The following is a 19,073-nucleotide window of genomic DNA, read 5'->3' on the forward strand; positions in this document are numbered from 1 at the left end:
CGGCATGCGTCGCCACGCCAGAAATCGGTTTTACGTGCGGCTATAGATGTTTCACATCAAAAACACAAAGTTTATTTATTTGTATTTCCCCATATAAAAATAATGATAATCTTCAAAAATTGCGACATAAAATTTAATTAACAGGTTTTTTAATACAAAAAGTTATAGATACTCGTTATTAGCAAACCCTTGATGTTATACTTAATGAATTTCAATACCTAAGCACTCTTGGTGGACTCCAAAACGTATGATAGCCTATCAGAACTTCTCAAGTGAGACGAGAGCCGTTGTGATATGTCAGTTAAACTAAATGGTAGGAAAATATAGCTACCTAATCGTAATAAGTAATAATATTACCTAAAAGTTACTTTGTAAAATTAAATACCACGCTTAAATCGCAGAAAGAAAATCGTTGATCCTAACAATCCTGATGAGGACAATGAGAACAAAATTATTAAAATCGTGTATCGTCATCGGTTCTTCATAATTGTTCAAAATGAGAATTTATCTGACCTTTCAAAGTGGATAACAATACAGTTCAAAGATACCGTTACTACCCAGATAAAAGAAAAAATAGCAGTGATAGCCTAATGGTTAAGATACTCGGCCTCTCAATCGAGGGGTCCGAGGTTCAAATCCCAGGCACGCACCTCTGATTTGTCAAAGTTATGTGCGTTTAGAAATAAATTATCAATTGCGGTTTTAAACGGTCAAGGAAAACATCGTGGGGAAACCTGCACACCTGAGAGATTTATAAAAAAAAATCTCAACGGTATGTGAAGTCTACCAATACGCACTTGGCCAGCGCGGTGGACTATGGCCTTATCCTTCTCATTCTGAGAGGGGACCCGTGCCCAGCAGTGGGACAGTAATGGGTTGATGATGAACTACCCAGATACATAACTCTGAGGAGCAATTTCATTTAGCACGATACTCCTGATGCCACTGATGTCAGGCTTTGTTCAGAAAGAACGTTCTACTCAGCAACTTACTCTCCTCCTGCACGTTCAAGTGTACATTTAGTACCTAATAACAACAATGTTAAGTGCCACTGTGTTTTGGATGATGAAGGAGATATAGTTATCCAAAGCACTCTAACTTAGTCCTCAATAATAGTAACGCTTCTGTGATGGACCTCGAATAGGAGTTAGTTTATTGTTATCTGTGGCTGATTACAGATCTATTAGCGACAGTTGTCAGTTACCATCAGGTGGACCACTTTATCGTTTGCTGCATCTATATTATAAAAAGTACCTATCAGCATTACGCATTACCAAATACGATGATTCGGAAATAATTTCCTGCCACTAAATCCCAACGTATACCGTAAACCAAAAACCAATATTCCATTTCTCATTCACGAAACCCCAAATGAGAGAATTTAATTGTGACGGAATTATAACATTTCGTACTCAATCGAACATAATGGAACAAGAGCATATTTATATGTCACACAGGGGAAATGATGACCAAATTTTAAATTCGGTAATTTTACGCTTCGAAATTATTTTAAAATTTCAATAGCTGAAGTGAACCTTAATACCTTGAAACTGCAATGACCTAATGGATTTGAATTCCAGGATTTTAATTCAAGATTTTTAGCCAATCTACTCGATATACCGATATTAATAATATTTCAATATAAAATACTTTTCATTCATTAAACAGATCGGTGAAGGTCGCTACTAATTCGAAACTACTAAAGATAATACCAGTAGGTCATTTATATTATTATAACATACCACCATAGATTAGTAAAGACATAGATTAGTAAAGATTACTCACTCCTAACAAGAAAATGTACCCAGTTTTGAGAATTGAAATAGTTGCGTAAAAAGTTTTGCCACGTCTCCGTGCTAAAATGTCCCTAAAATATTTGAAATAATTATTTATTTATTATGTAAATGACGTAATTATTACGTAAATTAGTTATTTATTCGTAAATTTTCTCTAAAAATGTTTTTATTTGTCAAGGATTCAAAAAATGAACTTACTAAAATAAGCCGTTTGTGGCTTCATTCATTTCAAGGCGGCGAAGTATCTTTACTAATCTATGAGTAAAGATTACTCACTCCTAACAAGGAAATGTACCCAGTCTTGAGAATTGAAATAGTTGCGTAAAAAGTTTTGCCACGTCTCCGTGCTAAAATGTCCCTAAAATATTTGAAATAATTATTTATTTATTACTTAAATGACATATGATGGAAGATATGACCTTCAATTCTTCAATCCTGATGATGCAGATGTGCCTCCCATGTAAAGTATATAGAATATACATTTGTTGTAATGAAGTTGCTAGACAGAGACATATGATGAAAAATTTGACCTTCAACTCCTTTTTCTTTTCTTAACTATTGAATTAATGTAAATTGGACCGGTTCACTCACAGAGTTTTACCACCTAGTTTGATTTATTTACTTATCCGTTCCTACCTAACCTAGCCAATAATTAGTATCTCATAAAGCCTCGCCTATAGTGTTTCGTATTGAATTGGTAACAGCGTAAACAGCGTGTCCAATATGAGCGCCGACTTCAGAAATATGTAGTAAACCAAAATTTATTTCAATTATTTTTTACTTTGTAGTGACATAGAAGTCGGTTTTATTTTTTTGTTAAAATTTTTTTTGTAATAGAGCATTCAATCATTACAGGAGCATTGGTGGAACTTGCAATTAAAATACAAATAAGGATTCATTGTTAAGTTTGTACCGACATCACGTCGGGGTAACCACTTTTGGTAAAGGGAGATCTCCCGCCGGGTCAGGTGATCATGCCCAGGGAGCGGCCGCGCTCCGACAGTCTCATTTCGGAACTTATATATATATATATATATATATATATATATATATATATATATATATATATATATATATATATATATATATATATATATATATATGCAAGATATTTAGAAAACTTCTATAGCGCGATTCAGCAGCGCCATCTCTTGACGAGTAGCGGAAAGTCGCTACAAATTTTAAAAGATTCTTTCTACACTCTCAGCCCACTGAAATTCCCTGTGTAGTAGATGCATGCACAGTTAACGTGGGTAAAAAAGTTCGAATATGAATATGAACACCCAGAAAAAAAATTTCGTGTGGCCGGGGATCGAACCCGGAACTCTCTTCGCGTCAGACCGGTATGGCGACCGCCTTACCACGCAAACACAATTTAAATAATTGAAACGAAAATAATGAAAATCTTCAAAAATTGCGACATAAAATTTAATTAACAGGTTTAATTAATACAAAAAGTTATAGGTATTCTTTATTAGCAAACCCTTGATGTTACATTGAATGAATTTCAATACCTAAGCACTCTTGGTAAACGTCAAAATACGTGTGATAAACTACCCCAGAACTTCTCAAAGTGAGACGAGAACCGTTGTGATATGCCAGTTAAACACATAAACACACACATACACAGTCATACACTTATATACGCACCTTAAATGATAAATATAAATAATACTATAATCGAATAAAACAAAAATCAATCAATATATTAATTAAAACTCAGTAAAATAATTCAATACTTTGTATAATAATTCTGTCCGCTGTTTACCTTGTATCCGCTAGTTGTTGGGCGTATCATTAGTAACAATAACAAGTTCGTTATTCCTTGCAATTCGCAGGGTACTTTTCTGAATCTACCCTTTTTGTCGAAAATTGTATTAACTAAAATTGTTGATCCTAGCGATCGTGACGAGGACAATGAGAACAAAATTATCAAAATCGTGTATTGTCATCGGTTCTTGATAATTATTCAAAATAAGAATTTATCTGACCTTTCAAAGTGGGTAACAATAAAGTTCAAAGATGCCGCTACTATCCAGATAAAAGAAAAAATAGCAGTGATAGCCTAATGGTTAAGAAACTCGGCCTCTCGAACGAGGGGTCCGAGGTTCAAATCCCAGGCACGCACCTCTGATTTTTCAAAGTTATGTGCGTTTAGAAATAAATTATCAATTGTGGTTTTAAACGGTCAAGGAAAACATCGTGGGGAGACGTGCACACCTGAGAGATTTATAAAAAAATCTCAACGGTATGTGAAGTCTACCAATACGCACTTGGCCAGCGTGGTAGACTACGGCCTTATCCTTCTCATTCTAAGAGAAGATCCGTGCCCAGCAGTGGGACAATAATGGGTTGATGATGAACTAGCCAGATACATAACTCTGAGGAGCAATTTCATTTAGCACGATGCCCCTGATGTCAGGCTTTGTTCAGAAAGAACGTTCTACTCAGCAACTTACTCTCCTCCTGCACTTTCAAGTGTACATATAGTACCTAATAACAGCAGTGAAAGAGATATAGATATCCAAAGCGTTCAAACTTAGTCCTCAAGAGTAGTAACGTATCTGGGACTGATTATAGATCTATTAACGGCAGTTTTCAGTTACCATCAAGTGGTCTGCCTAATCGTTCTCTACGTCTATATTATAAAAAGTACCTATCAGCATTACGCATTACCAAATACGATAATTCGGAAATAATTTCCTGCCACTAAATCCCAACGTATACCGTAAACCAAAAACCAATATTCCATTTCTCATTCACGAAACCCCAAATGAGAGAATTTCATTGTGGCGGAATTATAACATTTCGTACTCATCGAACATAATGGAACAAGAGCATATTTATATGTCACACAGGGGAAATGATGACCAAATTTTAAATTCGGTAATTTTACGCTTCGAAATTATTTTAAAATTTCAAAAGCTGCAGTACCTTGAAACTGCAATGACCTAATGGATTTGAATTCCAGGATTTGAATTCAAGATTTTTAGCCAATCTACTCGATATACCGATATTAATAATAATTCAATATAAAATACTTTTCATTCATTAAACAGATCGGTGAAGGTCGCTACTAATTCGAAACTACTAAAGATAATACCAGTAGGTCATTCATATTATTATAACATAGCACCATAGATTAGTAAAGATTACTCACTCCTAACAAGGAAATGTACCCAGTCTTGAGAATTGAAATAGTTGCGTAAAAAAGTTTTGCGCAACTATTTCAATAAGTGTCCGTGCTAAAATGTCCCTAAAATATTTGAAATTATTATTTATTTATTACGCAATCTTAGTTATTTATTCGTAAATTTTCTCTAAAAATGTTTTTATTTGTAAAGAATTCAAAAAAGAACTTACTAAAATAAGCCGTTTGTGGCGTCATTCAATTTCAAGGCGACGAAGTATCTTTACTAATCTATGCATAGCACAATGAAACAAATAACATTTATGAACGAATAAAAAATGTACCTTGTTATAACAGCGATACTTAATCACACGTATCAATTCTCCGATATAGATAAAACATATGAAGACCGCACTTTATTGCAACAACACTTCACTCCAACTGTTTTATAGTAACTGAGAAGTGAAGCGAACAACAGATAATACTGCTTTTCAAGTACCCTAACCACACATTGGAGCTGAATTGAACGAATATTGAGTCAAATCACCTACAATTGTTTTAAAGCGAATAAATATTGACACAGATGAGTCTATTGTACCCATTGTTAAAGTTTCAGTTGTCAAATTTTCATCTTTTAGAAATGCTTGGGTATTTTCCATGAGATTAAAGAACCATCATGAACCAACCATCTGCAACCAACTCTATACAGGACAGAGATTCAAATGAAAACACGTATACTTTTAAAGGTAAAATCATTATTATTTAATAATAATTTTAGAAGATTGTGTTACTTAATTTAATATAAAGTTTACCAACTTAATCCTTACACATAATAAATGGGCTGATTCTGGACGTAATGTACGTGAATGTAGAGCCACAGGAACACACTATCAAGGTTACCACTACAAAATGTTTTTAATAGTAATAATGTAATTATAAATTGATATTTAGTACTAGAATTCGATATATTTAACTAAAAAAGTTAGAACTAGTAGTGGTATGTAATGGTCGAAATAATTAGGATCGGAATGGTTTCAACAGATTTTCAGATGTAGAGTTGAAGTGTGTAGTTTTAAAACACAGCAAAATAAAAAAAACACAAAGTTGCTTTATTGTATTTCCCCATATAATATTTTGTATTTCCCAAAACTACACGTCATTTGGAGAATTCTTACATAAAGCGTGTTTAAATAAATAGCCTAACGCTCACCAAAATATCTTCTTATTTTACCAGTTAACCTTCACACCTGTTTCTTTTACTTTTAAAATCATAACACCAATGTGTGTAGCTGACTATAATCAATTAACCGGTAGAATGATTCACACAACAACTCATACGCACTCAAACAAACACTTCAACAAAGTGTTGCAACACTACATTTACATATTCTCCCCAAAATATTTAAAATGTAATAAAAACAAACGTGTTTACAGGTGGTAATGATCACAATCAAGAGGAACCATCGGCACGCCTCGCTTTCTGCCTATTAACAACAATGTTAAGGATTGCTATTCTCTGTTTTTTTAAGGGTATGGGATACATACTTATCCTTCCAACTTAATCCTTAGAGTTCGCAACGTATCGATGACCAACCGTGACGTTTATTACTTCAATGAAATAATAAAAAAAATGCAAGTGTCTATGTACTACAGGACCAGCGATACAGCTCTTTGACAGACGGACAGACGGACAGACAGCGGAGGCTTAGTACTAGGGTTCCGTTTTTACCCCTTGGGTACGGAACCCTAGAAATGTTTTAACTTATATGGAGTTTTAATTTAATCGATGATTCAATGATGATAATTATGATAGTTACCTGTTGTACTTTGGATCTTGTCAAGGTCAATAATCAAGACCAGTTGTAGATATATAATCATGACATGCATGTATTACGAATTTACACGTAGGTAGACAGCGGTAGACTATGTATATGTCGCAGCCAACTAGCTTAATAAGTCATTCAATTAAAGCCTAGCCTATTAACTAAGAAGTGCCGCTCAACAAGTGGCCTGAATGATATTTAGCCTTAGCGTATAATACAACAACTAATGAACTAGCTGACAGATGCCTAGTCCATGCAATACAATAGGGTTCATAAAATAGGGTGGCCATATTAAATATACATATATTTTATATTATATTACTAATAACTTAATTCTTATAAGAATAAGATAAATATAAGAATAGTAGAACTGTTTGAGGTTCGACTCCGGCGGCACCACCGCCACATCTATTTCTACCTAATAACAGCAGTGTTAGGCGCTGCTGTGTTCCGATTTGAAGGGTGTGGTAAGGGAGACAGACTTTTCCGAGGCGTTCCAGCTTAGTCCTCAGGGGTAGCGGCACATCTGTGGCTGACCTCAGGTAGGAATATCTAATCCTATCTGAATTGATTACAGATGTCCATGGGCGGCAGTAGCCACTTACCATCAGGTGGACTGTATGCTCGTCTGCTACTCCTATATTATAAAAAATATATATAAGCTAAATACTTGCAAATCTTTCTATCAATGTGGAAACTAATAAATATTTCACTAAGATGAGTTATATTTATATTTTCTTTTATATTCCAACGCAGAAATTCCATTATGATACACTGAAGACTAGGCTATAAGAACCGCTATAGATTAGATTAGGTTATATTGGAACATAATTGTACAATCAGGCAAGTGATCATTGTCAATCAAAATCATTTGCCTATTATACTGATTAACTGAATTTCAATAGAAACATTCAGGTCACTTGTTGAATGGCGCCGTCTGGTGAGGCTAAGCTATTAATTGAACGGCTAATTACGCTAGATTGCTACGACTATTATATTCCCTACAAATTATTCTAAAGCTATACTAATCAAATCATTACTACCTATCATATAACCATACTTCTTGGAAACGGTGCTAAGACATAAAAAAGATTCGTTCGCCGTTGTAATTGAGTTAAGAGTGGTTTGACTTATAATAGACATTGAACTTGAACCTACAACATTATAAAAGGACAAATAAAGTATATACTTAGGAAAAAATCCTACAACATATTACCTATAAACTGTATACCACAGGGTTATTACTGGAACTCTACATCCAAACATGTTATGTGCATATTTTTAATTATCTATTAGATTATGAGACTATCTGCACACGTCTATTTCTTAATTAGAGATTTATACACAACGCAAGAGCTAGTAAAATATATAGCCTATTTCACTCCCATACTTTAGATATATCGAACGACACCCCATACGTTGAAATCAGTTAAGCTGTTTGGGATGCAGGACGTGCCGAAGAATAAGACATACAAACATACATATCATACAAAAGATTACCCTCCAGGGTCGGGAAGAAAAAGTTTAAACAGTTGTCTATCAATCACTTGGCCAGCGCAGTGAACTATAGTCTAAAGCCTTCATACTCTTAAAAGAGACCATGCCCAGAAGTGGGACAATAATAAAAAGACAACGATTCTACATTTAACATTAGGCAAGTGTTTAATTTTAATAGCGCACATACAATACAAGTAATATATAAATACGTAATTGTAAGTACGTGCAACTAAACTACAGATGTTCAAACAAAAACTTGGATATTGACCGAAAGAACAGGTAAAGGGTAAAGCAATCAGTATTCATTAGAATTATAAACAAAAAAGAACAAAAGTTTAGTGTTAACAGGTTTCTTGTGCAACATGTGGGCAACAAAAACTTTTGGTTAGTCATAAGTATGTGAGTAAAGTCTTGCAACAGAATTTTGAACAAGTTTTTTTTGAACCGATTGACCTGAAAATTTGCACATACAATGAGTAAGAACTTTGAGAGACATGCAACTAACTATCTATACCTATTCAATAACGTTTCCACCCAAACGCCGTAGTGAAAACGTCGTTCCGCAACCTTTAATCAATTAATCTAAATGTATTCTCTCAGTCTACACACAATTTCAACCAGATCACACGCTTGCGATAGTAACTGCGGTTGCCGGTAAAATCAAACGCGTGGTTATTTACATAGTGTGTATGTGCCTTTACACCTACAACTGAAGAGTACCGCATAATACTCAAGCATTAGTAATCAGTCATTAAGTACAAATATTCATTAATAAATAAGGTACATCGCCCTATACAAGTAATACAACAATCTGGCAAACGTTTTTATTACAAAAATATCAATACATAAATTTATGGATCCGGAGGTGAGTACGAGAGGCCAATATTCTTGAGCTCGCAATCTTCTTGTAGAAAGTCCTTCATTAAGAGTTGTTTCAGCGCGGCGCGACGGACCTGATTTGATGAAAATAAATCATTAATTAAATGTCTATTACAAAATAACCACGAATATTTAAAATAAAAAACACATATGAAAACCCTTATCTGAGTTTTTCAAGTGAAAGGAGCTATCCCTAGAACTCCGTTGGGACGTCATGTATATAAATCCCGGTTCATTTATCCATAAAAGTAAAATTGCCACAAAAACTTCATTATTAAATAAATTTCACCCAACCACTTCAATATTTGTTTATTTGGTGGTTTCATGCAAACCACGTACAAGAAAAATAGCCGAATATTTATGTACAATATTAATCTAACAGCCAGAGTCTGAAGTTTCGCTTGCCGGAGCTCCTCTCTGATAAACATCATCTCGGGGCGAAGGTCTTGGTGCGCCAGGGGATCCATATTAATCTGTAATTTAGGGTCGATGCCCGCCAACTGTTGGTCACTGAAATAAATAAATAGTGTAATAGTAGTCACTTGTTTAACAATACACATACCTAATAAGATATTAAAGAGTCTGAAATAAATTTAAATATTACATTATTTTGCTACTAAAATAAAGTATGGGTTTAAGCAATGATATATAAAATATATCATTAGATTTAGGTGATCATAGTTGGGGAGAAGACGTGCTCCTGTACTTCAGAAATTCATTTAAAATATATATTTAATCGTCGAATTAGCAAAGGATTAGGATTAAATAAAGGTTTTATTAAACTAACAATCTAGCTCCCACATCAGCTTCCAATATACCGGCTTCTTCCAAAGTTTCTGGTTCAGCTTCTTCATCATCTACTTCCTTCGACATGTCGTTATCCTCTTCAAATTACCTTTTTATTATAGAGTTCGCTGAGTTAAAAATTTTACGGTGACAATTTTATTATACCAAAATGTCAATAATTGGAAAATAAAAAAATAGGTATATACAAGCTATTAAAAGTGCTAAAATGTATTATACATGAGGTTGTATATAATGTACAACCTATTGATATTATTTATTTATTATATTTTTTAAACTACACTTAGCTATATAAGATTTTAACATTATTTTCCCATTTATTAATGTAGCAAGTTCACGTATAATTTATTAAATTAACGCGTGTCGCTTTACTTTTGTGAAACATTAAACCTGCCCGCAGTAAAAACATTAGTGCGGTAGTCTTCTTACAGTACGAAAAGATAATTTGGCTAACTCACTACAATTTACAAGGTTACAAATAATAAGGTGTAAGATAATATATTTTTAGACGTTTAAGATTTTGTAAATTATTATTTGTAACCCAAAGCTGAAACATTTTAAACTGACCGTGAAAAGTCATCCAGCTCAATCGATATCATCTGTAATGTCACGTGTAAACAATACCTTTATAATCTGTGACAGTAGGGTGAGTGAACTGCCTCATTGTTATTTATTGCATTTGCCTCTAATAATACATTAATTAGCCGTTTTACGGGTACAGTGAGTGCAATAACATACATAACAGGTCGCGACAGCCATGCCGATGTGAGTAATATCAGAGGTGTGGCGGATCGCAGCGGGGCGTTTTCTGTGCAAGTGACATTTGGTGTTACAAAAAAATATTTCTACTATCTCGCAAGATGACAGAGTACAAGTTGGTGGTCGTAGGGGCGGGCGGCGTGGGGAAGTCCGCGCTGACCATCCAGCTGATCCAGAACCACTTCGTGGACGAGTACGACCCCACGATAGAGGACTCGTATAGGAAGCAAGTTGTGATCGACGGGGAGACGTGTTTGCTGGACATTCTGGATACCGCGGGTCAAGAGGAGTACTCCGCGATGAGAGACCAGTACATGCGGACCGGGGAAGGGTTCCTGCTGGTGTTCGCGGTGAACAGCGCAAAGAGTTTCGAGGACATTGGGTCGTACCGCGAGCAGATCAAGCGGGTGAAGGACGCGGAGGAGGTGCCCATGGTGCTGGTGGGCAACAAGTGCGACCTGCAGGCGTGGGCCGTCGACATGACACAAGCGCGCGAAGTAAGTTCACTAACCTGTTTATTTTGATCACAGTATCATTCATGATTTACGGTTAGTTCTATCTTGACATGACCCGGACATGAACCATGTTGTTGCTTTGTTTACAACATATACTTGTCAAATGTTCGGTTTAAAGTCCAGTTTCAGTCATAATATTACAGATACAGAACATTTTGATTCAGAGTGCAATATTTATGAGTTAAAAGCAAATGGTACTTCCATATACACTACCCAAATGAAATAAGGTAAATGATAAATAAGAGTAAGAATATTTACATATGTGTGACAATGTGTCAGATGTGCGCTGTGGCAGACAAAACAGTATTCTTCTATACAATGAGTGTTAACAAGTTTGATTTGATTTGAACTCATAACTACAAAAACATTGCCTTGCAGATACTATTTGAAGCTTGAATGGCTAACCTTACTAAGGGTCATGGAGCAAACTTAACATGAGAGTGATTAAGAGATGAAATATTTACGAACAAAATTAAATTAACTCACTTGAATTTAAATTATTTGGACACACAGATATATTTTCATATGTAACAATGTATAAGATATGTAGGGATAAGCATAGATATATAGCACAGAAACTATAAGTATAAAAGAATATCATGACTAGGCAGGCTTAAGAATCTAACAAGTAAAGAAGCCCCTTTGCATGTTAGAGTTTTAGCCATTCTGGTGACAATATGATTTTGTCGCCTCTATATGGCCTGCCAGGGGCGCATCAAATACTAAAACAATATATACAAGATCAACCCCATACATCATTCTATGGGGGTGTTGTGTGTATTATGTAATGCAATTTGAGGGGGAGGGGGTCTTGTTAAACGTTATGATGCGTTACAGGGGGGAAGGGGGTCTTTCTTACAACACGTTACATAACATTGTTTTCTTTTTTTAAATAAAAAAATTAGGGAATTAAACTCCCAAATTGGCAACCCTTTTCATTTACGTTTTATGGGGAATCCCTTGATTGTGTTCAGCCGAACTAAGTCCTGAGTTAGACTAAGTATAGTACAGTATAGCAGTATACAGTGCTTTGACTATACTTAGACTAACTTAGAATACCCAGGACCTAGTTCAGCTCATTATACATATAGTCTTGAGTGTTACGTAATGTTTAGAGAGGGGGAGAGGGTGTACCGAAAAACATTACGGTGCATTACAAGGGGGGGAGGGGGGGGCGAAAATCTTCAAAAATTGCATTACATAATACTTGAATGCTCCCTATCGCAGAGATTATTAACATTTATTTTATAATTAACATTTTTGTCAAGCTCTGGACTACCAAATGTTTGACAGTATAGGATATAAATAAAAAAGATATGATGATCGCTGACAATAATGACAAAAATTAATGTAGATCCACTTGTAGGTTTGTTGCGAACTATAACTTTAAAAACAAAACTCACCAAAACAAATAAATTATCTCCTTGCTTTTATTTTTCCACATCTCAAAGAGTTACAACAATTTAAGTAAATCAGCAGTTGATATGATGGTAGCTATTAATATAGGAGCTGGGTACACTGGGTTGTTCCTTCCTGGTTATAATCTAGGCTTTCCTGATTCCACAACAGAACCAAGCCAGCTCGTTATGCTGAATTGATTTTCAAATTCTGGGCTTAAGCCGTAGTCCACCTCACTAGCCAAGTGCAAACAAACCAAAGCTTAGCATTAGATGTCCCTGGGCAACAGTAGCTTACCATCAGGTAGCATGGTAGTTTGCTTCTTCACAAAAATGCCTGTTATTTTATAATGACAGATGAAAATTTCAATATTTCTATCCATAGAAACACATATATATATCATGTATATACAAAAAGATAGGATAACACTCTCTGTAAATAAAAACAGATGCATACAAGATTGCTCATGCCGCACTCAACTTTACTAAATTGATGACACACAGCTGTAGATAAAGAACACCATTAATAAAACTTTACTCATCTCAGAGATACATTAATTATAATGTTTTCTCATCTTAATTACTGTGACTGTATGACTCAGATACAAGTATAAAATCTGTTGGTATTAGTAATATAATATATATAAATATAAAATTCTCGTGTCACAGTTTTCATTGCCATACTCCTCCAAAACGGCTTGACCGATTTTGATTAAATTTTTTGTGCTTATCCGGTATCTATGAGAATCGGCCAACATCTATTTTTCATACCCCTAAGTGATAAGGGTTATTCACTCTTAACATTTTTTTATTTATATGGCAACATAACGTTTGGCGGGTCAGCTAGTAATATATATAAATAGCCTATGGCAGAATAGTTAAGAATATTTTCGTCTTTGGTTTGACAACCAATTTTCTTTACTTTTTTTGGCTGCTAATGATGAGCTTTAGTGACAATCAATAATCAATAGCAATATAAAAAATATGTACTAAAATTTTGATGATTGTGGTCTAATTTTAACTCATAAATGGAATTCAAGTTTTTTTTGAAGAATTTGTTTCTGCTACCCTAAGGGGGAGGTGGTCTAGACCCCTAAACCCCCCAAGGTTATGATCTCAATAATAGTTTTACCCCACATTCTATTTTATAACTGATCTTATTAGTTACTCATTCATGTGTAAGGGAATTCTCTATGTACTATGCATACAATTTATAATTTTATGTTTACAGTCAACATTATTATCAATTAGCGCTTGTTTTAAACAAATACACTATTGTTACATTTTAAATATGTGTCAGCTATAAATAATTAACTAACATTATGTATGACAAAACATTGACCTTTAGATATATTGTTTTGTTCTTTATATACATATAATGCTAGGCCCTTCACTAATGTCCTTGTCAATGATTGGCTGCCACTCTCTTGTATGTCCTACTGCTGGGCATGGGTCTATCTTTATGGGAAGGGTTACTAAGGTTACCTAATCCTTCTCATTGCAGAAAGGAGACTCATTCCCAGCAGTGAGACAATAAAAGTTTGATGTTCATGAATCAGTGATTTTCTGTGACTTGGGTAAAGTCTGTTTCATATTGAAAGATACTAGTATATTGAAGAATACTTTTAGACTTGACAGATGTCACTGATATCAAGACTTTTTTGTGGCAGGACGACATCTGACCAAGTCCATACATTAGATGTGTACGGAGTCTACACTCATAGCCCCACACTTGGATCCTCTGTGTGGTAGGAGCCATGGACACACGACACACAAACACCCAGTCCCAGAGCAGATATGCAAATTAATGACTCAGATGTCTATCTCGCCGAGGATCGAACCCTTGCGCGAGAGACCAGTAATAACTTCGCCACGCGGGTCCTCATGTATGTACAATGTTATGAACCGTTTTGCCTTAAAATTCCAGGTGGCGCGGAGTTACGGCGTCCCATTCGTGGAGACGTCAGCCAAGACCCGCATGGGGGTCGACGACGCGTTCTACACGCTAGTCCGCGAGATCCGCAAGGACAAGGAAAGCCGCGGCAAGAAGTACAGGCGGGGCAACAAGCTCGGCGACCGCCGTAAGTATAAGTGTACGCTCATATAAACGTCGGATGGGGGCGTGGTAACCATATCTTTTATGTGCGTGCGAGATGCATACTTGGAGCGCATTTTCATTAGGCGATGCGGTTTTGGTTTTGTACGATCGTACGGGAATATTTGAATTGAAATGGGAATCGGTCGCAAGTTTTTCTCACTAGGGGCGCTGCCAACCTATTGTGTATGGTCTGTATTGCCAATAGACAAAATAGTAGTTCTGACGTCATAATTTCAAGGTGTGAGATTAGTTTTATTGTTTTTTATGAAGGCAAGTTTACCGGTCGCGTGAAAAAAAAGCGTCAGACTTTGTGTTCTACTGTAATATGTTTCTGTAGAAGTGGACTAAGGAAGTAATTTCAAATTACTATCAATTTCAATTGTTTATCCCACAATATTCCATATATCTCAATTGATTTCTCAATGTTATCGTCTAATGAAAATGCGTCCGTACTTTATACTTGATCAATTCTAGAGTCTACTTGGACATACTCCAAGTATGCTGTATGTTGTTTTAGATATACAGGCAGATTTTCTTTCAATCTTGCTGTAGTAGTGCAAAAAATATTGTAACCTTATTTTTATGCACACTACTACATCATGTGACTATGCCTACTTGATTTATGTAATTTATTCTTGCTAAAATTACAATCGATATTTAAAAATTGCAATTGTAAATAACATGAACGTAAAGTCGTATATCTATAACAAATAATACGAGTATCTCAATTTATCGAACTATTAATGGCATTCGAAACATCGTCTATATAGCTTGGCTCTCTGTGTCCACTGTTCAAAAGGAATAAGTTAGGAACATATAAGCCGTGATGTTAGTGATTACTGATTACTATAGATTTATTTTTGCACACCTTCGCACACTTTGCACAATAGAACTCAATTCAGTAATTGATTCTAACTGAATATTTAACTGAGAAATACATTTTAAAAATCACTTAGTCAAACTAAAATAGCAAAATATGAAGTCTTTCAATGCGGTTTTAGACCCCATTTATGTATACCTACCTCGAACGTGACAGGCACGGGTTTTAGCAGACAAAACCATGTTTCTATACAATATTTTCTCAGTCACTTCCCGTGCCTACACGGCAGAGATAAATAAATTAATGTACACTGTATGAGACAATACTTTTTGTCTGCCAGGGCACGCGCCTGACACGCTTCGTGCCTGTATAAATGAACCCTTAATAGTGGACACATGTGTACGCCAAATCTTTTATAGTTCTTTATCATATTACGATTGTTATGAACTATTTCAAAGTATTTTTAGTAATACGTATAACTAATGTTGAATTTTATTTCCATTGTGCATGTAAATAGTATTCATAATAAAAATACATTTTTTGAATTTGCCGTAGAGATTGTGCACAAAGTATATATTATATTCTTTTCATACAAATAGGTTGTAATCTTAATAACAACATGCTAATTCAGTGACACTGTAAATTAATCAAATTGTCTACGAAATGTATTAAATATATTGTAAAATTGCCATTTGTAATATTTTGAAAACATTTCTTTAAAGTGTAATATTCAAGGCCAGTATATTTCTGTGGCAACACTACGACGACTTAAGTAATGGCTGAAAATAATCTTAGTTATATCTTCAAATGATTTTAAGTTCATTAAAGTCATCACAATACTGCATCCTTTACTTCGGAAATATATATTTATGAGCTTCCATAAATAATTAATGATTAAAATACATTTCAATTTTTCATACAATACATTATGTCAAACTTTTTGCTTATTATGAGATAGGACAAAGTGTCTTATGTGAAGTAAAGAGTGGAAAGTACCTGGAAAATGTCACATTTATAGGCAAAATAATATAATAAATAATATATACTGTGTATTTTTGAACTTCCAATCATTGCCTTCAATTTTGACACAAAGTGCTTTACACATAAAAACATGTTGCCATATTATAGATCGCTTTTTGATATCATAAATAAATATTTTCGTTTAATTAATTATTGAATTTAATACTTTATAAAGTAAGAAAATTAATTACATGTTTTATCAATATCCATCATTACGAAACTATGTAGTTAAAATATGCTAAAATGAATACAGGATCATACTACAGGAATAATCAGCTATAATTGCAGTATGTTATCATGTCAGCAACGTTTTCTTTATTGTATCTGATAGCTTAAATTACTTATTGTGTGTAGAGTTAACATTACAAATAGCTTTCATTGTAAGTAGTGATCATTTTATTTACAGCATTTTCATTTTGTATTTTTATTTCATTCATAATATGAAATAACTTAAAAATAAGATGAGAACTAGTGTTCCAGTAGAACACTTGTTTTCATATTATTTTTAATACTATTAAAACATAATATGTTGTTTGTTATACCAGTAATATGTAGAAAGTCTTTTAAATAGTGTTAATTGTTCAAAATTAGAATGACAACCAAAAATTGTTTTAAAACTAGTGCAATGGTAATTGTTTGACAGTATGATTTGACTAAATATATCAAGAGAATAATACATGGTGCATGCCTGGTCCAGTACATACGTTTGGCTCATTATCGTTATAATATGAAGTATTTTACTAAAGCTATGCATTATATATTTCTACACACATTTTTATACATTATAGTTAATAACGAAAATGTCGCATAAAATAGTGTTTATATGCATACGAGACTCCTAATCAGTGTAGAGATTAAGTCACAATGGCATGCAAATATTTTATAGATAATATAAACCACTGTGTTGCCATTATTTGCTAATAAACTTAGATGTTTTATATTATTCTGTTTTTGCACGTAATGTTAAAAGGCCTTTTTATGTAATTTCTTTTGATAATTCTGTTTCTCAGATAATGATAATTTGTCACAAAAAGAAATTAATACTTACATAAGTAACATTTTCCGAGCGGAAAAGATATGTGAATAATTTACAATATTAAAATTATAACTCATAATTGAGTGGCAACTATTTTATATTTTCTTATGTATCTCTCAAGCTTTTTCTACATTTTATACTAAAATTATATCTCCTAATGTATATATAAATATGTAAATATGTACGCTGAAATAATAAATAAATCCGAAAACTTACATTTCAATTTTAATAATGTTCTCAAGCTGAATAAACTACGATTTTTGAAAAAATAAATATAAAGATATTCATTCATTAGCTACAATATGAATTCGACAATTTAGAAGCAATGCTGCTTCTGCTGCTGAATATTAGAGGAATATATTATGACTAAATACTTAAATCTTTATTATTCTTAATGATAATAAATGTACATTTAGTGTTGTTGAATGTTTTCTACTGTAGTGAAATATTATAGGAGAATATTCCTAAATTTTCTACTGTCAACACTGAGTTAGAAAAATGTTAAAAACTTATTTTACATGTCTAATACCCGGTGTAGTTGAGCGTATGAATGTTTTTTTATTCTTAAATAAACAAAATATATCATTTTAAAGCGCACAGTAGAGGAACTGTTGTTGTAGCTAATGGTTAAGTTCAATTTTCGTCAAGTCGCATGATGGCATCTGGCCATGGCGCGCCTTTAGTTATAAATCGCATCTAAAATACCTTGAAAATATGATTATACTTAATTTCTTATAGCTAGATAATATTAAATTGTCAATCCGTTTTCATACTAAAATACCATCACTTTCACCCTAAAATGTTGATATGACACTTGAATAGTCCGCCATTTTTTAATAGTGCTTTATATAAATGATCCCGCCTTTTTCCCAACTTTTGTGAAGAAAATTAATTTGTTAAATAATGTCATAAACATTAATATTGTAATAAATATGGCCATTTTATCAGGGAATTATGTGTATAAAATTATTTTATATTTCTTTGCTAAGTTTCAGTGTTACACACACACCTCGGTCTTAGTTAATTACTTGGTGAGAACTAGTGCAAAATATCGATCGATATAATAGTCAGTCAGTTTATTCTTTTACGGTTAATACATAGGTACAATGAAATCATTAAACGAATTTTTTTATACATTCAAGTTTAAGTGAATAATTTCGACATTTTTTTTTAGTTTTAAGTATCTAATATTAATATTTGTGTACCTTAGTTTAGACTATTAATTTTATTAATAAAGAAAATGAGCTGCGATGTGATTCGTTTGCGAAAACTACCCAGCATTTTGCCATGTGGATTACTGTTCATTATACATTATAGCTTGTATTTTTTATAATTTTGTTTTAGATAAAAATAATAAGGTATTTTAGCAATTCTATACACAGTTTAAAGTACCTAATGGTACCTATATGGTTAAGATCCGATTTGATGCTAGTGCACAATTTGTTCAAAGTTATATATTACTATTGTAATTCATTAATTCTGTAATAATAGCACAACAA

General features: G+C 33.7%; 3 protein-coding genes across 3 annotated transcripts in view; 1 reads left to right on the forward strand and 2 right to left on the reverse strand.

Moving 5' to 3' along the window:
* LOC140749302 (cytochrome P450 4C1-like) overlaps positions 1-5,421 on the reverse strand; it is a 44,771-nt gene extending 39,350 nt beyond the window's left edge. The window contains exon 1 of the mRNA XM_073082382.1: positions 5,271-5,421. The gene's annotated coding sequence lies outside the window, so the exon portion shown is untranslated. The remainder of the gene's footprint in view (positions 1-5,270) is intronic.
* Positions 5,422-9,080: 3,659 nt separating this feature from the next.
* On the reverse strand, positions 9,081-10,107 carry LOC140749304 (uncharacterized). The gene is made up of 3 exons (XM_073082384.1): positions 9,913-10,107; positions 9,506-9,635; positions 9,081-9,199 (listed from the first exon to the last, which is right to left on the reverse strand). The coding sequence occupies exons 1-3, from the start codon at positions 9,996-9,998 to the stop codon at positions 9,098-9,100; spliced, it is 318 nt and encodes a 105-aa protein (XP_072938485.1). The 5' UTR covers positions 9,999-10,107; the 3' UTR covers positions 9,081-9,097.
* A 430-nt stretch (positions 10,108-10,537) lies between these two features.
* Positions 10,538-16,343, forward strand: Ras85D (ras-like protein 1). Its single transcript, XM_073082342.1, has 2 exons — positions 10,538-11,185; positions 14,528-16,343. Exons 1-2 carry the CDS (start codon positions 10,790-10,792, stop codon positions 14,705-14,707), a joined length of 576 nt encoding a protein of 191 aa, XP_072938443.1. The 5' UTR covers positions 10,538-10,789; the 3' UTR covers positions 14,708-16,343.
* Positions 16,344-19,073: the final 2,730 nt, after the last annotated feature.

The sequence above is a fragment of the Epargyreus clarus genome, unplaced genomic scaffold (assembly GCF_041222505.1).
Source record: "Epargyreus clarus isolate Ecla_fem2 unplaced genomic scaffold, WU_Ecla_fem_2.2 ptg000017l, whole genome shotgun sequence".
Lineage (NCBI taxonomy): Eukaryota > Metazoa > Arthropoda > Insecta > Lepidoptera > Hesperiidae > Epargyreus > Epargyreus clarus.